The 13,665-nt window shown below is 53.0% G+C and overlaps 1 protein-coding gene across 3 annotated transcripts in view; it reads left to right on the forward strand.

Moving 5' to 3' along the window:
- Positions 1–13,665, forward strand: part of TBCD (tubulin folding cofactor D) — a 229,186-nt gene that overhangs the window by 134,483 nt on the left and 81,038 nt on the right. For all 3 annotated transcript variants that reach the window (XM_037810609.1, XM_037810608.1, XM_037810611.1), the window contains 2 exons: positions 7,517–7,574; positions 10,801–10,830. In XM_037810609.1, coding sequence (XP_037666537.1) covers positions 7,517–7,574; positions 10,801–10,830 — 88 coding nt within the window. The remainder of the gene's footprint in view (positions 1–7,516; positions 7,575–10,800; positions 10,831–13,665) is intronic.

Genomic DNA, 13,665 nt, shown 5'->3' on the forward strand with positions numbered 1-13,665 from the left:
TATCGGTCGGGCGTGTTCCTCGCCCTCTGCTTCCCTGGCTCATAATAAATGACCACATTTAATTAGCAGCTTTTAAGCCCATTAATTCTGACCCAGGATAAAATCTTGATATCTTCAGCTGTACTTTCTGTGTATCCTACCAAAGGGGACAAGTGAGCTCAGAGCGTCATTCTGGTAAACAGAGGCAGGAGGGGCAGGGTGGGCTCCGGGAGGGGCCCTGCGTGCAGCGCGGGGTCCACAAGCAGCCTCGGGGCCTTTGTGATTCCCCAGAGGACATGAGTTTCCTAAGCAAATACATTCAGGCGGCTTGTTGTGCGCGTTCTCTTATGCGTTCCTCATTTTTTGCTGAAGAAACTTGGATTAACTCTTCTCCCACCTCACCCTGTGAAGATGCACCAGCCCGAGCCATTTCATAAATGCCAGAAAGGAACTGTCCGGGTAAATGTGATCACGTCTTAGGGCAGTGGTGGTTGGGGGGCACGTGGGGCAGCGCCACACAGGCCGGGTGGCCGGGCGTCCTCCTGGAGAGCGGATTGTCCTGGAAAACGCGGTAGTGCGCGGAGCCGGTCCTCTCCCCGCCCAGCGTTTCTCCGTGGCCTGACTTCTGGGAACGAAGTCTTAGGTGGTCATTCCTGTCAGACCTAATGCATTGCCATTCAGTCTTCTTCTGGGTACAGATAAGGTTTAAAAACGGCCTGAAGAAATTTCTTGTGTTTTACCACTTGTTAACTGGGTGTGAGCTTTAATTTTATGGTTTGAGGATGAAATTAAATGCAGGTTTACTTGAACGAAGATGTGATTTGCAACCTTCAGCAAACATGGGCAATAAATTATTAGTCTGATACTTTAAAAATTGTTGAATTTGGAATTACAGGATTACTACCACTTAAGGTAAAAACAGCGTGTTTGCTTTTTATTGCTATAAAATATTACACAAAGTAAGAAAAATTGAGTTGTGGTGTGAGAGCTATTCTTTGCTACCTGCCAAAAGTCAGGCGTGGTGTGCCTCCAGCAAGTCAGGACACGCGGTTTCCCTTGACTTGGATGAAAGGAAAACCTCTTACAGTTGGGCACAACCCATCCTCTCTGTTGGGAAATCCTGGTGAAGTATCACATAAACTTCTCAGCGAAAGCAGACAGGTGGGGACACCTGAAACCCGCCTGGCTCACGCAGCCCCTCCTGAGTGGGAGATGGAAGGGCCTGGCTCACCTGAGGTCGGGGTTCATCTTTCCCAGCACAAAGGAGACCAGGGGGTGTCCAGTGGGAGTGGCAGTATTGGGAAAGAACTTTCACATTTGTAGTTAACCGATATTATTAGACTTGTTTGTATTTGAAACTTACTGGTATTTCTAGATGAGCCGGTTTTGTTCTGAAAGTGTGAAATTAGAGGGTTTTAAAAAAGTTTAGTCCAAATGAAATCAGTAGCAGAAGTCTGTTCATTCACAGTTGATTTGTTAACTTAAGATTCTAGTTGGTGAAAAGCTGTGTTTTTCAAGTGACATTGTTGTATTCTCCTACATTCTGTGAAGTTTGGTGAAACATGATAGAGCAGTGAATATTTTAAGACATACTCGTGAACACCCAAGCCGCCTAGATCCGCGGGGGTGAGACGTGGGCCTCTGCGTGTCTGGGTTGGCTCCTGGCCCCGGGGTCAGCCGGCCTGGGGCCCCCAGGGTGTGCCCCCGCACGTTCTCACCCTGCATGGGAGCCTGCTTTGCATTACTCGGATCATGGATGTTCATTGTAAAACAGAAACAAAGGGGATAAAAGTCCCCTGCTACCTCACTGCCCACAGATAAACTGTACTGATTTGTAACTGTTCACACTTGTTTCTGCCCAGTGCTTCTCACAGAGAACCTTCTGGGGCTTCCAGTGAACTTAGTGTTGGGACAACTGTGCTGGTTCTCACTGCAGCCCCGCAGGGCCAGTCCCAGCACAGGGAAGCCCTGGGGGGTTCCAGGGACCCAGCTGTGGCTCCAGGCGCTGACCCCGGGCGCGAGGTGAGGCAGCTGGAGCCACATCCGCACCCTCTTGAAGGGTGATGGGGGACAGGCAGGAGAGGGGCACCCCAGGCGGGCGCTGCAAGGTGGAGCTGGCCTTCAGCCTGGTGCAAACACCAGAAACAAACCTTTGGTCCCATCTTTCGTGAATGTTGTGACTTCTCAAGCAGGAAGGCTTGACAAGGGAGTGTTTTTCTCAGATCCTGCTGGGGCTCTCTCTCGTCCTGCAGGAGAGGTTCACCTTCAGATGGTGGCTTTTACTGCCGGACAAGCCCAGCCTGGAGGAGGGGATGGGGAAGCGTGACGACAAAACCATTTATTTTTTTAATGGCTTTTGCAGCACCAAAATAAAAACTTGGTTAAAAGCTGACTGGGCCTGCCCTGGGTGGGGCTGCCTTGGGTGCGGGGCTCAGCGTGCACCAGTGGTGGTCCCGGGGAGGCCTGCAGGGCTGGGGGCTCCTTGGGCTCCAGCTGCCCCTTTCCAGCTGCCTGGGAAGGAAGAGGTGCAGACTGTCGGGTCAGAGGGAGCTGGTGGGGTAGCAGGTGACTGTAATTTTCTACTCTGTGTTTCTCCAGTTTCTCCTCATTAATCATGTGTTCCGTCATGTGAGAGTAGTAATTTAGGACCAGTATATTGACTGGAAATTTGAAGAATTCATTATAAGATGAGGTCTTTCAGTATCCTCGACTAGAGCCAGAGTACGTGTGTAGGTCAACTGCTAACGGAAGCCACGGTTCTTGATCAGGGTCTTTTCATAAAACACACAGGATTTTATGGATTTAAAAATAATTATAGTTAGTATATTTTATTAATAATGTATCTTAATATGTGAATATATTGCCTAAATTCCTATTAATTTTGAGACTATATTTAGAATAAAACACTAAGTATTTTTGTTAAGAACCATAGGTGATTTTTAGTTATCAGACGATCACATTAACATGTTTTGATCAGTTTAATGATTTCCAAAATTTTCCGTAAAGAAAAATATGCCATTATGACACATGCACTGAAATTGAGTCGATTGATCCTAAAATGCTCCTGCTGAAGTAAGGTGGATTTCCTTTACTTTAAACCAGTATCTCCCCCTCATTTTAACAATAGTTGTGATGTAAAGAAGAGTTTAGAGGCAGGAATAATTTTCTGTTCATAGAATTTTGCGGAAATTACTTTCCATTTTCATCTGGTAATGGTACTATTGGAGGATAGATTCCAGAAACCGGTACTGGGTCTTTGAAGATCTTCAGATACTTAGTTGGTTTTTAAAAAAAAACTTTAATTTTGAACTAACTTTAGACTTAAAGAAGAGTTGCCAAAATAATAGAGTTTCCGTATAGGTAACATCTTAATTATCAAAACAAAGAAATGAACATTGGCATAATACTGTTAACTAAATATCTAGCTTTTATTAGGGTTTTACCTTTCTCCTCGGCTGCCCCTGTGTGTTCTCCGGGCCTCCGCCCTCTTCTCGTGTCTTTCATGACACAACAGCTTTATTGGGCTGTAACTCACACCTGCACACTCGCCCTCCACACCCTACAGAGAACTCATACTCTGCACACTCACCTTCAACAGTTTACAGTCAACTCACACCCCTCACACTTACCCAACAGGGCCTACAGTCAGCTCGCACACCGCACACTCGCCCTCCACGGCCTGCAGTCAGCTCACACCCCGCACACTCGCCCTCCACGGCCTGCAGTCAGCTCACACCCCGCATACTCGCCCTCCACGGCCTGCAGTCAGCTCACACCTTGCACACTCGCCCTCCACGGCCTGCAGTCAGCTCATACCCCGCACACTCGCCCTCCACGGCCTGCAGTCAGCTCACACCCCGCACACTCGCCCTCCACGGCCTGCAGTCAGCTCACACCCCGCACACTCACCCTCCACGGCCTGCAGTCAGCTCGCACCCCGCACACTCGCCCTCCACGGCCTGCAGTCAGCTCGCACCCCGCACACTCGCCCTCCACGGCCTGCAGTCAGCTCGCACCCCGCACACTCGCCCTCCACGGCCTGCAGTCAGCTCACACCCCGCACACTCGCCCTCCACGGCCTGCAGTCAGCTCGCACCCCGCACACTCACCCTCCACGGTCTGCAGTCAGCTCACACCTTGCACACTCGCCCTCCACGGCCTGCAGTCAGCTCACACCCCGCACACTCACCCTCCACACCCTACAGACAACTCATACCCTGCACACTCGCCTTCAACAGTTTACAATCAACTCACACCCCTCACACTTACCCAATAGGGCCTACAGTCAGCTCGCACCCCGCACACTCGCCCTCCACAGCCTGCAGTCAGCTCACACCCCGCACACTCGCCCTCCACGGCCTGCAGTCAGCTCACACCCCTCACACTCGCCCTCCACGGCCTGCAGTCAGCTCACACCCCGCACACTCGCCCTCCACGGCCTGCAGTCAGCTCACACCCCGCACACTCGCCCTCCACGGCCTGCAGTCAGCTCACACCCCGCACACTCGCCCTCCACGGCCTGCAGTCAGCTCACACCTTGCACACTCACCCTCCACGGCCTGCAGTCAGCTCACACCCCGCACACTCGCCCTCCACACCCTACAGACAACTCATACCCTGCACACTCGCCTTCAACAGTTTACAATCAACTCACACCCCTCACACTTACCCAATAGGGCCTACAGTCAGCTCGCACACCGCACACTCACCCAACAGGGCCTACAGCCAACTCACAACCTGCACACTCGCCCTCCATGGCCTACAGTCAGTTCACACCCCACACACTCACCCTCCACGGCCTGCAGTCAGTTCACACCCTGCCCACTCGCCCTCCACAGCCTACAGTCAGTTCACGCCCCGCACACTCACCCTCCACGGCCTGCAGTCAGCTCACACCTTGCACACTCGCCCTCCACGGCCTGCAGTCAGCTCACACCCCACACACTCGCCCTCCACGGCCTGCAGTCAGTTCATACCCCACACACTCGCCTTCCACGGCCTGCAGTCAGTTCACACCCTGCCCACTCGCCCTCCACAGCCTACAGTCAGTTCACACCCCACACACTCACCCTCCACAGCCTACAGTCAGTTCACACCCCACACACTCACCCTCCACAGCCTACAGTCAGTTCACACCCCACACACTCGCCCTCCACGATGCACCGTCCTGTGGTTTTTGTCCACCCTCCGTGCTGTGTGGCCATCACCACTGTCTGACCCCAGGGCTCTTCTTCACCCCCAGAGAAGACCCCGTGCCCACTCATTGTCCCCCAGCCCCTGGTGACCACTGATCGCCCTTCTGTCTGTGGATTTGGAGCTGGCCCCTTCTCAAGAGAAGTGGTCCGTGTTTTTAGACTCCCCTCCATGGGGCTGGGCAGGCGTTTCCTTGTGTTTTGACTGAGGCTGTGCTTTGTTGGAAAGACGGACCTGGGCATCTCCCATTGCGGCGTCTGCTTGTCTGACTGATGGTGTTACCCGGCATCTCCAGGAGTTACTATTTCTTTTTGTAAATAATAAATGTTTTAGGGGGGCTTTGAGGCCGTGCAGCTATCCCATTTCCCCTTTTAGGTTTGTCCACTGATTTAGATGTTCCTTCGTTGGTTTTCTGATGGCGATTTTGTTTCCCTCATTCCAACTACGTGTATTAATTTTACTTCTTTCATAAGGAAGGGTTCTCACTTCTTTTATTTGTGTGTTTAATCATTTATTTTATTCTTTGGGTTTAATCTGGTGTTATTTATTTTGTTGCTCTAATTTGCTAGTTTTGCCCTTTGGGGCTCTTTCGGGTTGTCTTCTGTATTCCTTGAGCAGGGCCCATTCTTTTTATTTTTTGAGCACATGCTGGCACCATAGCCCCGGAATCCACCCCTTCCAAGAGCTCTTGGTTCCTTTCATTGGAGACTGGGGTTTGCGCTCCAGGCTCCGGGTGACGGTGTGCTCTCTGCTGTCGGAGCGTCCTGTTTCAGGCTGGACACGCAGATGGCAGTGCATCAGTTTAACGTGTGGGGGCACCTGGGAGTGCGCGAGTCACGGGTAATTTTAAAATCCTACGTGCCCATGCGGACACCTGCGATCCCTCCCACTCGCCGGGTGCATCTCGCCTCCCTCTGCTTGTCTGTGGCTCCGTGAGCTGACGGCGAAGACGGCTCCGTATGTGCCGTCTGTTTACTTGTCTGTCTAGCCCTGGCTTGGAGCTGGTTCCCCACTGTAGGAGAAGCCCGGTCACGCCCGAGCTCAGGGCTTGTGAGCCTCTTGTCATCCGCGGCCAGGGTGCAGTGGCCGAGCACTCACGTCTCTGTGCCACGGGCTTCCCCTCCGCACGTCCTGACTGGCCTCTCCCGTGAACCACAGAAGGGAGGCCTTTGAGTGTCGGTGCCGCCTTCAAGGCGGGAGGCGAGGGAGCGAGTTGTGGGTGTTGGCGCCAGCGGACGGGTCCAAGTCAGCCAAGACGGTGGGTGCAGGAGGGCGAGACGTGGCCCCAGGGCAGCCCCAGAAACCTGGCGAGAGACCAGCGGCCGTGTCCTGAGTGAGGATCGCTCCGAGCGGACACACTCGCCCTCGTCAGCCCCTTGGCTCTCTTTTGGGACATTCATGGGCTTGTCAGTGACTTAACGTTCTTATGAAAATCCACATCCACATTTCTTGAGAGTCGCGGATTATACACCTTTTCAGAAAACAGGAACAGTCTGAAAACGTTCCTCGGAGGTCACGGTGCCTCCCTCCCGTGCCCCGTGCCTGCTCCCAACATCCCTGTGGGATGAGCGGGACTCAGGTTCCTGGGGCCCACTTGCAGATGACTCTCCTCCCCCCACACCCCGTTGCTCTCTGTTGCTACGGGAGCAGTCAAGTCAAGTGGGGACTTCGGGTTTAGAAACGATTAAATTTGATGATCTAATGACCAGAGAAGGTTTGAAGGAAGCCTGGGGTGCTGTGGGCCCCGGTGCTGTCAGGGCTTTGGGGGCATCGCCTGGGCGAAGGTGTTCGCAGTTTGTGATGTCGTGTCCAGCAGCACTTAACCTACTGGGATCTGGGGTCAACGGCTGCCCCAGAGGCATCGGGGAGGACTCACCGCCGTCAGGAGGGCCAGGCGCGTACCCTGCATGTGTGCGGACGTGCCGCCCTGCCGCTGGCGTTGGTGTCAGCGCTGCTGTGCCTGCCTTCCGCCCCCTGCCTGTACTAGTCCACCTGACACCTGTGCGCGCTCCTTGCTGTTTGTGGTGCCACCCAGGGGCCGGGACGCCTTCTCCCCTAGGCCCCGCGCGTGGCTGCCCATCCTCCTGTGACTTGGAAGGCGCCTGCCGTGCTCCAGCATGTTCTCATTGGCAGCGGGGCCGGCTGTGCGCCCTCCCTCGGGAAAGCCCTGGTTGGGGGGCTCCGGCCCCTGCTGTCCCCATGGCCCACGGCCTGAGCTGTGGGTTCCATGTGGGAAACAGTCCAGACGTTGATGAGTGAGTGAATGAGCTGTGAGTGAACACACCCCGTGGGCCGGGTTATTTTGTAGGTTTCCTTTTATTTGATCTTTTTCTCTCCTCCACAGCGCACTGGTCATCGCCACGGTGTTTGACCGAGACGTGAACTGCAGAAGAGCAGCCTCGGTGAGTCTCATGACAAGCTCCTGGGTGCTGGGTCTGAGCTCTGCGTCTGTCCCCGGAAGCGGGAAGGACCAGAGGAGAGGCCGGTGGGGGCTGCGAGGGCACGGTTCTGTGCAGGGCAGCAGGCGAGCAGGGGCTGGAGCGCAGCCACCTCTGCAGGCGCTGGTGGGCAGGTAGGACAGAGGGACAGCCAGGTGCCGGGTGCCATCTGGGCTGAGCTGGAGCCAGGTGGAGAGTGGCTGCCATGGGCCGGACCCAGGGCAGTGGCCGAATGTGTCACTCAGACGAGGCTCAGGAGGGAGCCGCTGCCACGCCGGCTGGATTCACACTGTCACTCTTGAGCAGGGGTGCTCTGGGGCACACTGGGGTGCCCTCGGGAGTAGTGGGGTGCACTGGGGAAGGGGCAGCATAAGGAGAGGGTGGAGGGAGGGGACGCTCAGCTGAAATAGGGGCCAGGGGAGCCTAGATGTTGACAAAAACATTCAAGAATTTTTTTCAGCCTGCACTTTATCTGATGCTTGGAATCTGGACTCTCACTGTTATTCTTTCAGTGTGTTTTCTGAGATGCTGAGACCCACGTGTGGTTAGAGACACAGGTCACCCCGGGCTCCTGCAGACAGCCTTGGGTTCACTCGTGCTCGAGTGTGACTTGTGTGTCTGTGCATCTGCGCATCTGTGTGTGTTTGCATATTGTATGTCTGTGAGTTGTGTGTGTCTTTGTGTCTGTGTGTGTTTATGTCTGCATCTGCATATGTGTGTGTGTGCGCGCGTCTGTGTGTGTATCTCTGTGTCTGGATCTGTGTGTGTTGTGTGTGTCTGTGTATCTGTATGTCTGCTTATCTGTGTGTGTCTGTGTGTATCTGCGAGTTGTGTCTTCTGTGTTTGTCTTTGTGTCTGTGTGTGTGTATTGTGTGCCTCTGTGTGTGTGTGTGTTTGTGTCTGTATGTCCGTCTGCGTGTCTGTGTGTCTGGCCTGGGTGTTGGTTTGTGTGTCCACCACCACAGTGTGGAGACCCAGAGCCCTCCTGCCCTCAGTCCCTGAGCCCTGGGGGCCCGTCCCCGTCCCCATCTCAGGAGCGTTGTGAGTGGGTCGCACCGTGTGTGGCCTCGCGGTGTCAGCTCTGTCTCCTCAGTGCCGGGCCGGTAGCCCGTCTCTGCTGGTGAGGTTCTTCCGTGGTGGCTCTGGACCACAGATGGCTTCACAGATGGTTTTGAGGCAGCGGGTTTCGTTTTTGGCTATTTTGGATAAAGCTGCTATGAAAATGTGTGTGCAGGTTTTTGCGTGAACGTAAATAAGCGCCAAGAGCACAGTTGCTGTTTGACTGGAAATGGCCTGTTTTGTTCTGTAGAAAAGGCCCTCCTGCTCTCTGAGCGCGCGGCCCCTTTGCTCCGTTGCTCGTTGCATTAGCCGTTTGGTGGCCGCGTGGCGCTGCTCGCTGTGGTTTCCGTTTGCGCTTCCCGGCGGCCGATGAGGCTGAGCCTCTTTTCCGGTGCTTTTTGGCTGTCCGTTTGTCCGCTGAGTGAAGTGCTGGGTCCATTTTCTAATTGGATTGTTCAGATTTTTTATTGTTGAGTTTTGAGAATTCTTTATATTTTCTAGATACTAGTCTTTTGGTGGGTATAGGGTTTGCAAACATTTTCTCCCAGTCTGTAGCTTGTCTTTTTGTCTTCTTAACAGGGTCTTTTGTGGAACAAAAATTTTGAATTTTGATGAAGTCCAGTTTACCAGTGTTTCCTTCTTTGAATTGTGCTTTTGATGTCATTTCAGCTCTGCCTCACCCTAGGTTTCCTCCCGTGTGTTTCTGAAGTCTTACAGTTGTGTGTTTTATGTGTAGGTGCGGGACCCATTCTGAGTTAATTTTTGGGTAGGATGCGAGGGCTGGGTGAGGGCTCTGTGTTCTGCCTGTAGATGTCCAAACATTGCTCGGCGGAAAAGGCCCTCCTTCATCGAGGTGCTTTCATGTTCTCGCCAGAACTCAGCGAGCGCGTCTGGGTGGGTCTCTTCGGGTTGTGGGTCCCAGGCCTGGCACCAGGCGTGGGGGCTCCTGCCCTCTTCTCCTTTTTCACGGTGGTTTCATCTGTTCCAGGGCTCCTGCTTTTGCTTGTAAATTCTATCATTTCTTACCTTTTAGATGATGTCACCAGGGGAGTAAGTGTGTTTCTAAGTAGTGTATGTAATTAAAGTTGACGTTGTATCTTTTTGTTTGCGTTGATTTCTGATTGATTTTGTTTCTGTCTTATTTTCTTTAAGTTATGCATTGCAAAGGGTACAAAATAATGCGAAAAAGAAATGTCTCCCTCCACTCCCTTCCCTGCCTCCCGGTTTAACAGCTGCGGGAGAGTCACCTGGGGAAGGCCGACTCCCTGGCGTCTCCACCCCCAGCCACCCGTCCCCTGCCCTCGGGACAACCCGTGTTCCGGTTTGCTCTGTAACCTGCCTGAGATCCGCAGCCCATGTGGAAACGCAAGCGTAGACAGGGCAGGGCCAGGAAGGCACAGACCCTGGGGTCCCGTGCTTTGGCCTGCTTCCCCGACCCTTTGTGCTCTTCACACCACCTTCCCAGCGGCCCTGCGGGGCAGAGAGGAAATCGCCCCGTGCATGGTGGCCCTCGACTCGAGTCTGAGCCCCGGGTTGCACCATGTCGTCACTGCCCAGCGGGGCAGGGTGGGAGCTGGAGTTGGAGGCCATCCTGGGTTCACCCGGGAGCAGCCCTGTCACGTCCTCCGGCCCGGGGTTTTGACCCCGAGAGCCCACCTGTGCTGGCAGAGGCAACGCAGGTGCCGGGCGATGGCCACGTTAGTCATCAGCCTGGGCCAGCGCCACCCTGTTCCCAAGGAAAAATCGTGGGGTGTTGGGCTTTTATTTAACCAATCATCTCTCCTTGTCTTCATTTCAGTCTTCATAATCTAAGGGACTTGATTGTAGGTTTGGTATGAAGCTTAGTGTTAGCAATTAACGGTCGCTCTTCAGGATGTATCTGATTTCATAAAGTTGAGTTCTTAAATTATTTGCATGGAGTATGCTGGTTTTAAGGAGCACGAGAACATAGAAACAGGAATGACAAACAGTCCCTGAGGCCTTGTCCAGCTAACAATGAAGACTTTTATTTAAAAAAAATAAAGCCATGGGTCATTTATATTGCACTGTGTTTGTTTTGAATTTATCTTCTGATGTTTAGCAAAAAGCAAACCTAACTCACCTTGCTCTGTTTGTTCTCTCTGTTCCCTAGGCTGCTTTCCAGGAGAATGTGGGAAGACAGGTACGGTTACTTTTTAAAATCTCCCTTCCTATAACTTCCTGTAGAGTTAGAAGCAGAAACATTGAAAGCTTCTCGCATTGTCGGGCGAGGGTGAAGAATTTATCCCGAGTGTGCTCAGTGACTTCAGAGCACAGACGCCCTCCTCCTAGGACTCATGTGAGTGTCGAGGCGAGTTTCAAACGATTAGCGTTGTGTTTTACAAGAAACCTGAATGTGTAAGTTTACACTCGCCAGTCCGAAGTCAGCACCTCGCACGCTGCCAGGGGCTGCCCGGAGCTGGCACTGCTGGGGGCGGGATGCCCTTCTGCCTGGGGGCCGTGCGGGTGGCGCCAGCTCTGCGACCACCGGCCCCTGCGCACCGGGCCGGAGCAGAGCGCCCACCTCCCCGCTGACCCCGTGCCCCAGCATCGTTGCCCTCTGCTGGCCTTGGCCGCAAGTGCAGACTTTGTCTTGCTTTGTGTTTGAGGCAGACAAACCCAGGGATGCGAGGTGGAGTGTGGCAGGTGAGGGCCTGAGGACCTGGGTTGGATGGAGGCAGCGAAAACGGATCCGGGCAGGGAGGAGAGGCTCGCACGGGACATCGTTCTGAGAATGGTGCTTGGTCTAGCATTGGGGTCACACAGGAGCAGGCACCAGCAGGAAGGCAAAAGGCAGTGGTGCCCGCTCATTTGTGAGAAACACGAGGCTCTTGTTGCATTGAGTGTGTCATAGAGGCGAGTGTCCCTGGGGGGCGGTGGTTGCAAGCTGAGCTGAGTGTGCTGCGGGCCAGGGCGTCTGCAGAGGAGCCTGGGGAGGAAGGGAGGGCCGAGGGCAGGGCAGGAGGAGAGCAGCTGCGGCCTGGAGGGGCAGCAAGAGGCCGGGGCGTCATGAAAACTGGTTTCCTGGGAGGAAGTGAGGAGCAGGTTTAAAGGCAGGGCCAGCACGTGGCCCACCACACCGTGTGTGACCATGGCGGGGGCCTCGCGGGACTGAGTGGGGACCGATGTCAGCTCCCCGGGCAGAGGAGAGTCAGTGAGGGCTGCGGGGTGACAGCCCAGATTCCAGGACTGTGTGTACCTAGATGTCTGGGGGAGGGAGGAAACCGAGGGAGAGCAGGGAGCGAACCTGAGGCGGCTCGCACACGCTGGGCTCCCTTCATGCATCGCCAGCCACCAGCTGTCTTCTGTATCTAACAAAACCGCCTCTGCTGGCTCGACCCCAGAGGGTGTGTTGAGAGGACACTCGAGGCAGGCAGGCCCGTCAGAGGCTGGGGACAGGCTGAGGGCCTCGGGACCCCGTGGTTGAGACGAGTTTAGTTACCCACGCCTTGGCTGCCAGGGTGAGGGAGGGTCTGAACCTGCCATTTCTGGCTCCCACTTGGGGAGGTTATTTTTGATTTCATACAGTGAAGACGTTCTCCAGAAACTGGTACTGGAAGGAAGTCAGGTCTTGGTTTCTGCAGCTATTATTAGGCTGGTGCTGGGATTAGCCAGAGCTCTCTCGGGGCCTTTTCCTCCCACCAGCTCCTCAGTTGCAGGCTCTTTGCAGTGAGCTGTGCCTGAGGCCAGTGGCTGTCAGACCTTAGCCAACAGTGTCACCCAGAGGCTTGTGAAAGCACTGGTTGAACCATCCAGGGTGGAATTAAGAATACAGTTGAGTTTATAAAAGCACCTAAAAGAATAACATCTCTAGGAGTGAATTTAACCAAAGATATAAAGGACTTTACACACTAATCTGTAAAACACTGTTGAGGAAATTAAAGACTACCTAAATAAATGGCAGCACATCCCATATTCTTGGATCAAAGGGTCTAACACTGTTACCACCCAGGGCTATCTAGGGATCTGATGCAATCCCTGTCAGAATTGCAGAACCTCTTCCGCATAGATGGAAAGACTGATGTTTAAGTTCATGGAACTTCAAGGGGCCCTGAATAGCTGAAACAATTTGAAAAAGCACAAATGTTGTAGGACTTACATTTCCTGATTTCAAATTATACCGCAAAGCTACAGCAATCAAAACAGTGTGGTTCAGACATAAAGATAGACAAATAGCCCATTGGGACAGAATTGAAAGACCAGAAATAGACCCACACGCCTATGGCCAATTGATTTTCAACAGGGATGGTAAGTACATGTATTGGAGAAAGAAAAGTCTCTCCTATAATTGGTGCTGGGAAAACTGGAAATCTGTATGCCAGAGATTGAAGGTAGACCTTGTTCCGGTTTGCTAATGCTGCCCTTTTGCAAAACACCAGAAATGGATTAGCTTTTATAAAGGGGGTTTATTTGGTTACAAAGTTACAGTCTTAAGGCCATAAAGTGTCCAAGCTAAGGTATCAACAAAGAATACCTTCACCAGAGAAAGGCCATTGGCATCTGGAAAACCTCTGTTAGCTGGGAAGGCATGTGGCTGGCATCCGATTGCTTCCAGGTTGCATTTCAAAATGGCTTTCTCCAAAATGTTGCTCTTGGGACGTTTTGTACTCTCTTAGCTGCAGCTCCTCTTTAAAATGTCACTTTCAGTTGTTCTGAGGTCCTTCTGTCTGTGAACTCCTTTATCCGTCTCCAGTGATCTGACTAACACCTACCCTGAATGGGCGGGCTAATACCTCCATGGAAATTATCCAATCAAACGTTTCTCTCACAGTTGATTGAGTCACTTCTCCATGGAAACACTCAGTGAAAGGATTCCAATCTAATCAACACTAATCCATCTACCCCCACAAGATTGCATCAAAGAATATGGCTTTTGGTGGGAGATAGTATATCCAAACTAGCACAGATCCCTACCTCACACAATATACAAAAATCAACTCAAGATGGATCTGGGACCTAAAGAAGATAACATAAGAGC

This window comes from Choloepus didactylus, chromosome 18 (genome assembly GCF_015220235.1).
Source record: "Choloepus didactylus isolate mChoDid1 chromosome 18, mChoDid1.pri, whole genome shotgun sequence".
NCBI lineage: Eukaryota > Metazoa > Chordata > Mammalia > Pilosa > Megalonychidae > Choloepus > Choloepus didactylus.